The sequence below is a fragment of the Rhipicephalus microplus genome, chromosome 1 (genome assembly GCF_043290135.1).
Source record: "Rhipicephalus microplus isolate Deutch F79 chromosome 1, USDA_Rmic, whole genome shotgun sequence".
Classification (NCBI taxonomy): Eukaryota; Metazoa; Arthropoda; class Arachnida; order Ixodida; family Ixodidae; genus Rhipicephalus; species Rhipicephalus microplus.
In genome coordinates, this window is record NC_134700.1 from 6,372,061 (window position 1) to 6,384,587 (window position 12,527).

General features: G+C 42.4%; 1 protein-coding gene across 8 annotated transcripts in view; it reads right to left on the minus strand.

Moving 5' to 3' along the window:
* Positions 1-1,525: 1,525 nt before the first annotated feature.
* Positions 1,526-12,527, minus strand: part of gwl (serine/threonine-protein kinase greatwall) — a 517,662-nt gene continuing 506,660 nt past the window's right edge. For all 8 annotated transcript variants that reach the window (XM_037429392.2, XM_037429391.2, XM_075869080.1 and 5 more), the window contains one exon: positions 1,526-2,620. In XM_037429392.2, the coding sequence (XP_037285289.2) occupies positions 2,574-2,620 (47 nt within the window). In that variant the 3' untranslated portion in view covers positions 1,526-2,573. The remainder of the gene's footprint in view (positions 2,621-12,527) is intronic.

A 12,527-nucleotide genomic window follows, 5' to 3' on the forward strand; every position in this document is an offset into this window, starting at 1 on the left:
AATAATAAACTGATTGATTGATTATAGTGTTTATATTAATAGCATAGTTGATGGTATTACCTCTCCCATTAAGTTATTCGCAGATGATTGTGTAGTGTTTAGGGTGATTAAATCGCACAAGGATGCTGAAATTCTGCAGCATGATCTGTACCGAATATCAACGTGGTGCCAAAAATGGAAATTGAGTCTAAACATCCGTAAATGTTGCTGTGTATCATTCATCAACCGGATTAGTAAACTAAACACAACATACGAAATAAATAATTCAATAATTAGCAATGAATCCTATTATAAGTATCTGGGCGTCTATTTTTCCGACAATTTCAAGTGGAATAAACACATTGACATAACTGTGACCAAGGCAGGCCGGATGCTATACTTCATACGCAGAAATTTTAGGCAAGCTTCGCAGACCGTGAAACAAACCCTTTATCTCGTGTATGCAAGACCTATTCTAGATTATGCTAGCGTAATCTGGGATCCCCATCAGCAATACTTGATTGACGCACTGGAAAAAGTTCAAAACCAAGCAGCCGGATTTGTTAGCAACAACTATAATTCCTTTGCAAGCATCACAGAAATGAAACGAGCATTGAAATGGGAGACACTGATGGTAAGGAGGCAGAAACTGAGGCATAAGTTTCTTCATTGTATAAATTGTAATAGAAATGCCATTAACCCTCTTGATTATCTGTTCACGCCAACGTACGTCTCTAGTCATCAAGACCATTCATGAAAAATATTAAAATACCGCTACAAAACCCACTCTTTCGGTAGTTCTTTTTTCGTAAAAACAATACAGGAATGGAACCGTCTACTGGATGATCTCGTCAATGAAACTGATAATGAATCCTTTTTTTTCTTTCTTGTAACAACTCCAACAATATCACTGCCACTAAGGATGGTTTGCTGTTTCGAAGCGTGTGGGTGTTTACAAATGCATGACTGTGACGTTGTTTTCGTTTACCAATATTCGTGTGTTTTTTTTTCTTCTCTTAAAGTATTTTGAGTGCTGTTTTATTTGTTGTATCTATTGTTTCGATTGAAAACTATATAGTCAAACTATTATGTGTACCTCTCCTAAGTAATGTCTCATGGCGATGTAGGTGAAATGTAAATAAATAATAAATAAATAATCACGCTCGACACTTTGCTACCCAATGTCACTGATGAAGAAAAGCTTGATGTGGCAGTCTACGGTCAGCATGCAGAAGCTAGATAACTCACCTGTCTGTGCATCCAGAGCCAGAAAAGGACCAATAGCTGTCCTTACAACTTTCCCAAGGTCATGTAAAATGCCTGGTGACCGTGTCCGCATGTGGACACTGACAAGCTCACGTGGTGTCAGTGAAAAATTTTCTTCAGTGATACCTTGGGTCATACAAGGTACTTTGATGTATTGGCGCTCTAGACTATGATGTTGGGTCGGATGGCACTTGGAACTCTCAGCAGCTCAGAGCACCACCTGAAGTTGTTCCTGTTGTGTGCTTTGGGCTGCTCGGTGTGCGTTAAAAAAGCATAGGAGTGTAGCTCTTGCTAGCTTTATTACTGCTATTTCATAATGAAATCAAATTTAGAGTTTTCGTTTTATGTTTTAAGCATCGGGGCGATTGCTTTTAAAGGGGAGGGGGAGGGCACCATACCGCGTGTTTACTGGTTTATTTTGGTGTATTTGGTTTAGCAAAGCTTGGATGCTAGCAGTGCTCAGCTAAGACCATGCTGCAATGTTTGAAAATCTCCGCAATAGTTTGCGATCGTACTTGGTTAGGCTTCAGCGCGAATTAGACGAAGACAAGGCAGACACACTGCGCTCGTCTGTGTGTATTCTTTGTCTCCGTCTGATTCGCGCTCAAACCTATCTATGTACCAACTCGCCCAAGTCAAAGTGCTATTGTGATCGTACTTCTGTCAGTATTACGCACAGGACCCAAGCTTACTTGAGGACTTACGTGAGCACCAGCATAATGTTGGAAAGATCGATGACTGAGGTATACAAAAGTTTCACCAACGATCAGAATACATTCGATGACTGTTTTTATCACTATCAGTGTACATCGCTTGTATAGTGAGTTATCATTTTTCAGGCACAAGTTTGCTAAAAAAAAAGCGGTCTGTATTTTCCAGTTTTGCTGCAGCCTTCTTCACCGTCACAACTTCGTAACGTTATTATTTTAGACCCAGTCAGTTTATTTTTTGCACTGCTTTTGAGCATTGTTAGCCTTAGACTGTACTGAAACCTACGTGACCATAAAATGTCAGGTGGATGACTAGTTGGGTCCTTGGAGTGCTCCGCAGGCAAAACTGAGCACATTGTCGAAGTGACATTATAAGCTAGGTTGTAAGCTGGAACCACCTATGTGTGGAACGGAAATTTATGTTCGTGCAGACGAATGACATGGGCACGTAGTCACGTGATGCACTGTCACGTGAATTACAGAAAAGATCGGGAAATCATTAATGAGAACTAACAATCAAACAGACCAGGCTAAAACTTTTGCAAGCTAAGAACCAATACACGCTAAAGCACTAAAAGGAGCGACGCACAATCGTCGAGTTCTCGGGGCAGGCATCAGCTAGGAGCCAAAGCTTGAAAGCTGCAGGTGCTGCATCTGGTTGCGTGCTGCACAGAGAACACATCCAAGAAGCAAAATTGGGTGAGAGCTGTAAATCATGGGTGACATTGCTGATCACTCCTGGATCACAAAGGTATTCCAACTTACACAGACTTACAGTTATGACTAATTCACTAGTCGAAATGTCGGCTTGCGACCCCTGTTTACACAATTATTCGCAATTATTCATAACACATGCATAACACGTCTGATGTGACTGGAATAATGGGCAGCATCAGGACATCAATTATTGGTGGCAAGTACCATATGGGGCTGTGCAAATTATTCAGCTAGCAAGAAGGCAGACTGTAAATGATACTTGAGTTTCTTGAAAACATTATTCCCATTAGAAAAATACAGCACGCAAGAGCTATTGTCTCGATCATATTTCTTTTCATAGCGCTGCTCCAGTGATAAAAATATGGTTGCATTGCCGGTGCGAGATGTACGACGATCGAACAGTGGCCATAACTGCAATAGACTGAGATATATCTAGGTGCAAGAAATAACAATGTTGCACTAATCCGCTAATTTTGTCGCATGCTTCCATCAGTCGTTCAATAGACTCAAAAGCGGCCACATGACTGCACAATTGCTCCTTTCTATCGTTATTCGTGGACAGTATGATAAGGATATATGTTTGAAGGGTAATGGGCAGGCCATTAAAACTTGAACAGGCCATCGCATGCGTTGTTCATACCGTATTTCATCTTGATTTGTGTGGCACAAACTCTGTTCCAGATGTTAAGTTTTTACAAGATTGTACAGTCTCGCCAAACCAGGCTGTCTACCACTTTGATCTTTCCAAATTCCTTGACATTTCCAGATTTTCTATGATTATTATAAGCAAATTTCGTAACTGTCTCGTCTCATTGCAAAACTCTGTGCACAGAAACCCTCGAGAGGCAAAAAAATGAAAAATAAGGTTAAGTCAACTTATTTACCATACATGCTCAGAATGTTCCGAGTGTATGCCGTAAGTATGAAGAAAGTGGTACATTTGGCCAAAATAAAACTTTTGAGCCACGCGGTGAGCAAATTGACTGTTTGATGTTTGAAAAACTTGGAAGCAAACTAACGAGTTAAAATTAACCACAGCTGAAAGTTTGAAGGAGCTCGTGGTAGTTCGTCAAACCGGTCAAAACTGCTTCAAAGCACAGAAGTTGCACAATCTCGTGACATGTGTCAAAAAGGAAAACGCCAGAGCCTGGTTGGTTCCGCCACTGGAGTATATTCGAGTTCACAGTAAAGGCTACAGCCCAGGCTGCTTACGATGTGGACTGTATTGGATTAGATTGACCAGGAATGCTGTATTCATTATTGATTTACATCCCCGCCTAATTTCCACACCTCTAAAATATACTTTTCAGCAAGAAAAACAAAGAATAACTACTGCTCACGTATCATAAGTGCACGCTGCCTTGACAGCGACTAACGACAATGTCACAAGTACGAAGATTTGCTGCGAAATTTTCTCTTCTTTTTCATGACAAGCACATAATTTCTATGGGCTCTGACCCTTGGAGCACGAGGAAAGTCCTCACACACCTCCAATGAAAACTGGGAGTGACGCTTAAAGAGCCGATGTTTTAAAAATATGTGGTGGCAACAAGGAATCTGTTAGGTCGAAACAGCTTCCTCAATTCCATAGATGAATCATGGATGCCGGCACGTTACCTTCATTTAAGTACTCTTCTGTGTTTGTGAGGCTAAAAAATAATCACAGATTTAAAACATAAGCTCATAAAACTGAAGTGAGAAATTTAGCTACAGTGACCCAATGCTACAGTTGAAACATGAGCTACCGGCAATAAGTGCATAGCCAAGAACGTTTGTAATAGCATCACCAATAATAATATTAGTAATAATAATAACAATGAAGTCATGACACAGCCTGACAAGCCGCTTCTGATGGCATTTATAGCCTAACCAGAAGGCCTTCCAGTCGGCCGAAATCATTGCCAAGACAAACATGCACAAATTTACTTACGTGAATAATGTTGTGGTGGTCAGATATGCTTAGTGATATAAAGCAACAGATGTCAAATTAGCATATGCACTGACATGGAAGCTAAGAAATACCTTGGTTGACATGAAAGACAAGTTTCCGAGCGGAAATTTTCCTGATAAGACAGGGGGAACTTTCCCGGTCATGACGGGGAAAAGACGGAGAGAAATTTTTCAGTCATGTTTACGCCATTGGTTACCACGATTGTGACAACCAGTACAATGATAAAACGATGATTTCAAGAAAAGAGTTGAACAACACGAGCAGTTCGTCTATCCAGGGTGTTTGAGACACCCAGGATAGTATTGCATATAGTTCCTCTTTGGCCGCATGCGCTTAGATGGAGACGCAAAAGCGCTCACGCAGATATTGAGGTTTGGTAGTGAACATCCCGGAGCCAACCACTATGGGGCTTTTCACAGCTAGAAAGTTGCTTCGAGATGTTTAATCTGTAAATGACTTGATACACACATTAGAAACAAAAAGAAAACAACACGAAAGGAACACACGCACTTGAGTGCATTACAATGATCGTGGGTCTCCAATGAAGGTAAGTCGTGGCGGCATTCATGCTCCCTATGCTCCAAGTTTACGCTCCATACGTCTTCGTAGGGCTGGCGCCTAGGAACAGGTCGTAAGATTATAGAGGAGGTAGTGGTCTTGCCATCATCTGGGCTACATTGAAGTTTTGCCCTACCTCTACGGCAGGCCTCTCAAAGTTGCGAGCGACCACCATACCTTGTGTTGGCTAGCTAACTTGAAAAACCCTTCGGGTTATCTCGCATGGTGGAGCCTCAGATTTCAAGAATTCAATGTGACCCTCGTTTACAAGTCTTGAAGAAAACACTCTGACACTGTCTGCCTGTCTCGTGCTCCTGTCGACCCACTGCTGCCCAACGACCTGGATGACAATGGCATCTTGGGAATGATACCTGCTGGCAACTTTGCCGAGCAACAGCGAGCTGACCCGGAACTTAAGAGCATTGTGGAATACCTCGAGTGTAAACAGCATGACTATTCCGAAGGTTTTCTAAAGAGGACTGAAGTCCTTCCTGCGAAATGGAGTTCTCTTAAAAAAGAACTTCTCTACCCTTCTCAAGTCAAACACTTTCTTGTGGTTCCTTTAGCAGTGAGACCAGAAGAACTTGTGGCCCTACACGACGACCCAATGATTGTACACCTCGGTGTTTCCTGCACGCTCGCGAGGATACAAAAAAAGGCCAGGCCTGCGCAGAACGTGCAGCACAGTCACAGTGAAAGCTAGAAGAGCGATCATTAAGAGCCTTCTCCAAACACTTTTTGGGTAACTGCTACAAGCACACTGCTGGGTACCCACTATGGTATAAATAATAATTTTTGTGAAGTAGGTCAATATTCACTATGCTCGTTTTCGCCATTCTTCTGAGAAGCGTGGTGTCCGCTGAAAACTTGTTGGGAATTTTGTTCAATTTTTTATGCAACGGCTGCAGATGATGAATTATGCCTGAAGTGGTTATGCGCCACAGTTAATAAATAATCAAGAAAGAATTTTTTAATGGGTTGAAGCACTGGACGATCCACTAGATGCGCAATTCGCATTGTGTGACCACTGTCTGTTCCTGTGATGCCAGTTTAGAAACAAGTTCCAACCACTGACGTGGCTGAGTGATGGAATACTGGGCTGGCATGCAGCAGACCCGGGTTTGAATCCCATTGTGTCATTTGTGTTTTTTATTAACTGAGTTTTTTCTTTTGATACTGGTTACAGGCACCAGCGGCGGCGGACAACTACGGAGCTGTGCATTGATTGATATGTGGGGTTTAACATCCCAAAACCACCATATGATTATGAGAGACGCCGTAGTGGACGTCTCCAGAAATTTCGACCACCTAGGGTTCTTTAACGTGCACCCAAATCTGAGCACACGGGCCTACAACATTTCCGCCTCCATTGGAAATGCAGCCGCCGCAGCCGGGATTTGATCCCACGACCTGCGGGTCAGCAACGGAGTACCTTAGCCACTAGACCACCGCGGCGGGGCGGCCCTGCGCGTGACCCATGTTCTGATATCATAACAGCTTTCGCTGCAAAAAGTACGACTGGTCAGGACTTGCCGCCAACATTACTTGTTATGTCAGGAAATGCCGAGACTGTCGGCGACGAAAGACACCGCCGACTAGGCCAGCCGGACTTCTCCCGCCCATCGAGCCACCTAGCCAGCGATTCCAGCAAATCGGCATGGACTTACTGGGCTGCTCCCAATGTCGAATTCTGAAAATGAGTGGGTCGCTGTAGCTACTGACTACCTCACGCATTAGGCCAAGACAAGGGCCCTGCCCAAAGGCAGTGCTGCTGAGGTAGCGAAGTGCTTCATCGAGAACATCCTTCCATGTCATGGAGCTCCAGGAGTCCTCATTACAGACAAAGGTACAGCCTTTATGGCAGACTTAACTCTGGCGATCCTGAGGTACAGCGACACAAGTCACCACCAGACGACCACCTACCATGCACAGAGAAATGGCCTCACCAAACGTCTTAAAAAGACCATTGCCGATATCCTGGCCATGTACGTTGCTGTCGAACACAGAACGTGGGATGCAATTCTTCCGTACGTGAACTTCGCTTGCAACACGAAGCTGTTGTTTCTTCTATGGTTGAAACAACAGCTATACAACTGCCTTTTTTATTCAGAGCTTTGCTATGGAGCTCTGGTTCGGAGAACGCCTAAAAACGACTAAAACTAAGTATAATAAACTCCTACTTTTATAGAAAAGAGTTCTCTCTCTGTACTGCAAACACCAAAAAAATTACCCTAACTTGAGGGCAGCACCTCTATTTGAAAGATATAATATGATTTGGGCTGATCAAGTCTTCTACATAAAAATGTTACAAATCATATACAGCAAAAAATTGTATGAGCACTACAAAGGAGCTAGACAACACATTTATCCCATTTGCAAAACCTTACGCTGTCTACAACGAACATGAACAAATTATGGTAAACTAACGTTTACTTATCAAACAACCTGCATATTAAATAATTTGACACATTATGACGTAAATATAGTGCAAAAAACACAAGTACAAGAAAGTGTACACCACAAGCGCTTAGAACATTTGCTTAATTTTCATTGTACAGAAAAATCCTTCAAGGTACAAGTTAAAAAGAGTGCTAATTCAGGAGAACATACGGTTTGATGAATCTTTAATAGTAATGATGCAAGCAATGATAATAGGCCACCTATAAAAATGTTTACTAAACGTGTTGTATTGACTATGAAAAAGTTATGCATATCACATGCCTCTAATGTTCTAGACTAATCTTTTTTCTGAGTAATTATTATGTTGGGTATATAAACAGCTGAGTATAGTCAAAGCCAGATTCAATGTAACAAGGAAGTTCTTGCGAGATATATTTTGTAAATTGATTCTTTTGTTCACCATGGCCTGAAAGCCGAAAACACATTTTTTGTGTTGTTTTTTTGAATCAAGACTGATCTGTGCTGTGCGAACTGTGTGCAAGGGTGTTGAGTCTTCTGTCAGGCTATATGCCTTTAGGCCCAACATACTTTGGTTAAGAAGAAAAGCAAACAATAAAATAATTTTTCGAAATTGAAACATTGCCATGCAAGAAACGACGCAAATGATGCCATACAAGTTGGTGTCAGGAAGCAGCCCGGCCAAGATGTTTGACGCTATGTTGCCTAAAATCACTGATGAACAAAACATTGGCGTGACTGTCTACCTCAGCCCGTCAAGGAAGCCCAACAATTTGCCTGCAACAGCCGCCATTACAATCTTTGATGAATTTTCGTAGAATACCAGCCTGGTGACCGAGTTTGGGGGTGGACGTACACGTGGACTCAGTAAAAAACTTCTGCAACGCTACTTCGGACTGCACAGAGTAGTTCGACGTCTCAGTACACTAAACTTTAAGGTTGTCCCCGACGAAATTATGAACTCTTAACGGCGTCGTGCTTGACCTGAAGTTGTTCATGTCGTGCGCCTCATGCTGTTTCATGGGCCTGTAGAAAACTAAGAACTGTATTCCCTGTTGTTCTTTTTTCATTATAGTGCTTTATTGCTTGTACTTATTCATTATTGTACTTTCTTGCTTTGCTGCATGCATTTTTTTTCTCGTGTTCTGTTTTAGGCATCGTCCCCTGAGGGCAATACGATGCGTGCTCCTTACTTTCACTTTTGTTTCATTCGGTTTTCACCCACAAAGCCAGTGAGGAATGCTCAGTAAAAACTGCGCCTCAGTGTTTGAGAAGATTCACGACCATTGTAAATCATTCTGTAAAGTTTGCGCGCAAGACATAAGCACTGAAGATTATTCCACAGCTTGCGTGACAACAAGCAATAAAGCTAGAATATCGGACGGCACATGTATAAATGCTGCTGCGCTTTGGCGCTTGTCAGTTGATTGACGGCCAACGCACTGCTCGCCGCTATCAATGCCAGCGAGTATCACTTTAATCTGACTTTCCCTTTACCGGCTACAAGTTCGGTCGAATAGACAGTTTAATCTTGAACCTGCAGTCTGCTCCCTCTATCGTTGTCACGGTTCTTTGACAATATGTTTTTAAAATGATTTCTTCTGTCATGAGAGCTTGGCAATGATTGTTATTTTGAGCTTGTCGATTTGAGCATGAGGAAATGCAAAGGCAAGCAGCCAGGTGACAATATCCTAGGGATTGTGACACTGAGCTCTTTTCAGTTTCCTTTAGCAATCGTGCTTTTTAAAACCCGTTTTAACCTATTTCAAGTTTAATTACAATCTTCAGTTTTTTCATTGTGAAAATAAAGAAATTAAACTTGTGAATGAAAATAAAAACGTAATATATGTAATATTACAAAAACTTGCATCTTTCGACTCGAACCCATTAAAGGTTCTCAACACAAGTGCTCTTATTTAGAGCAACAATATGAAAATATCTAAATATTTCTGCATAAATATTTTATTTATTTATTCATTAGCACTTCAAATGCCTCTTGAGAGGTATTACATGAGGGGTGGGTATAACTAGTACATGATGGTTTCTATTGATGCCTTGAAAGATGTAGGGCTGGAGTGGTGCACCCCATCGGCAGGCAGACAATTCCAGTCCTTGGCAGTCTGAACAAAAAATGATTTCATGTGGGCGGTAGTGTGGGCTGCCGAAAAATAAACTACTTTTGGGTGGTCATGGTGGGATGAATGATGCAAAGGTGCGATAGTAGCCTGTTGCTGTAGCAAGTGGTAGAACTAATGAAAAAGACATAATCTTGCAGTATTTCAGCGCTGCTCAAGGGTTTAAAGATGAAGACATGACTTGAGTTGGGTGACACTCGTGTGATAAGAGTAGTCCAGAAGAACAAAGCTAGCCGGTTTTGTCTGGATTACAGTGCTGATGAGAGGTTAGTTTGATGTTGGTCCCAAACTGAGCAAGCGTGCTCAAGTTTTGGTCGAACAACTCCTAAGTTTGCTAGTACTACCGTGGGAGGAACGAGGCGCAGGTTACGACGCAGATAGCCAAGCGTGCGCTTAGCCGAGTTTGTGATGTTAGAGATATGGATATGGGTATAGCGCACCACGACAAGGACACAAAATACAGATGCACACACAGTGCTGTGTGTGCGTCTATCTTTTGTGCCCTTGTCGTGGTGCACTATACCCATATGAATGATGAACCATGACCAACTAGTTAGAAATAAGAACGGACCAAGTAAGGTTATTGCATAAGCTAACACTAAAGTATTTGTATGATGCAACAGCGCTTCTTTCCAAGCCACTTATCGTGTATTTGGTAGTAATGAATGACTGATGACGATGAAAAGTTAGAAGGGATCCTTTGCTTACGTTTAGAGACATTAGCCATTTGTTACACCAGGATGCTATGAGAAAAAGGTCAGACTGTAGAATGAGGATGTCAGCGTTGTTAAGTATAGGCTGACAAATTACACAGTCATCAGCAAATAAACAGATTTTAGAAGTACAACCGTTCGGTAAGTCGTTGATGTATATACAGTGAAACTCCCTAATGCGCACCTGCCGGGGACGATGGCATAATCACACACTAAATGTACTACACATTAACCGCCAGCTACAAATTTGTATCTCCTGGCATGCGCCATTGCCGCCAACAAAGGAAGAAACTCGGTACCACTGGAAATATTGCCTGAAGTGCCCACCGCAAAGCCATTTCTTCCCTTTAGCCAAAGTACAGAAACATTTATGAACTATTGCACAACCGCCCGATAGCACGTGGTGGCGACGCCGATGAGCTTTTCGAAACTGCCGCGGGATACGCAGCGTGGTACAGCGACAAAACGGACACAATCGACTCTCCGTGATACTGTTGTTCCGTGGTTTGCTTCTAAGCGAAAACTGACACAGTTTTCTTTTTTTAAAACCCGTACAGTCGCAGAAAACCAAACCTTTTACTGCGTGGCTAGTTGTCTGCAGCGCTTCACTCACTCTGCATGCACCGTGACTGCCGATCTGCTTGCTGTAGAATACACCCTCTACGCTTCAGGCCATGCACAGATTCTGGGAGTAGCCTGCTGGGTTAATCACGCAACAAAGAGCTTTTCCGCAAGCAATGTGCTCTCCACGATGCTCTAGCAGTCCTGGCAGCGGATGGAGGTGCATTTGGGCTGTCGCTAAACAAAAGTGTGCAGCATAGTAACAACAGCGCTACGCTCGCTGTTGTTACCATGCAGCGAGCGTAGCGCTGTCGGACAGCGCTACGCTAACTCCGTAATCATGAGTTGAAATTCATCTCCTGAGTTACTCAGCAATGCAATGTCATCGGCGAAGCGCAGGTTACTAAGGTACTCTCTATTAACTCTTATCCCTGACTGTTCCTATTCTAGGCCTCTGAAAATCTCCTGGAAGCACGCTGTAAATAGCATTGGAGAGATTGTATCCCCCTGCCTTACACCCTCCTTGATCGGTATTCTGTTGCTTTCTTTATATGAAGCACTATGGTGGCAGTTGATCCCTTGTAGATTTCTTCTAGGATGTTTATATATTTCTACTGAGACAAATGCCTTCTCGTAATCTATGAAGGCTATGTATAGTGGTTGGCCATATTTTGAGCACTTCAGTATTACCTGATTGAGAGTATGAATGTGGTCGATTGTTGAGTAGCCTGTTCAAAATTCTGCTTGTTCCTTTGGTTGATTGAATTCTAATGTTGTCTTAACTTTGTTAGCAATTACATTTGTAAATAGCTTGTATACTACAGAGAGCAAGCTAATCGGCCTGCAATTCTTCAAATCCTTGTCATCTCCTTTCTTATGTATTAAGATGATGTTAGCGTTCTTACAAGACTCTGGTACCCTTCCCGTCAGGAGACACCTCGTAAACAGGGTGGCTAGTTTTTCTAACACAATCTTTCCTCCATCTTTCAGCAGATCTGATGTTACCTGATCCTCACCAGCAGCTTTGCCTCTATGCATGCTCTCCAACGCTTTTCTGACTTCTTCTATCATTACTGGTGGGGTGTCATCTGGGTTACTGCTAGTTCTTATTGTATTAAATTCGTGGTTGCCCTGGCTATTGTACGGATCTCCGTAAAACTCCTCCGCTATTTTAACTATCCTATCCATATTGGCAGTTATTTTGCCTTCTTTGTCCCTTAGTGCATACATTCGATTTTTGCCTATTCCAAGTTTCCTCTTCACTGCTTTGACACTTCCTCCGTTTTTCAGAGCGTGTTCGATTCTCTCCATGTTATACCTTCTTACATCGGATACCTTACACCTATTAATCAACTTCGAAAGCTTTGCCAGTTCTATTTTGTCTGTTGTACTTGAGACTTTCATGATTTGACGCTTCTTGAGATTTTTCGTTTCCTGGGAAAGCTTGCCAGTGTCCTGTCTAACTACCCTGCCTCCAACTTCCACTGCACACTCCGTAATGATACTCGTCAGATTATCA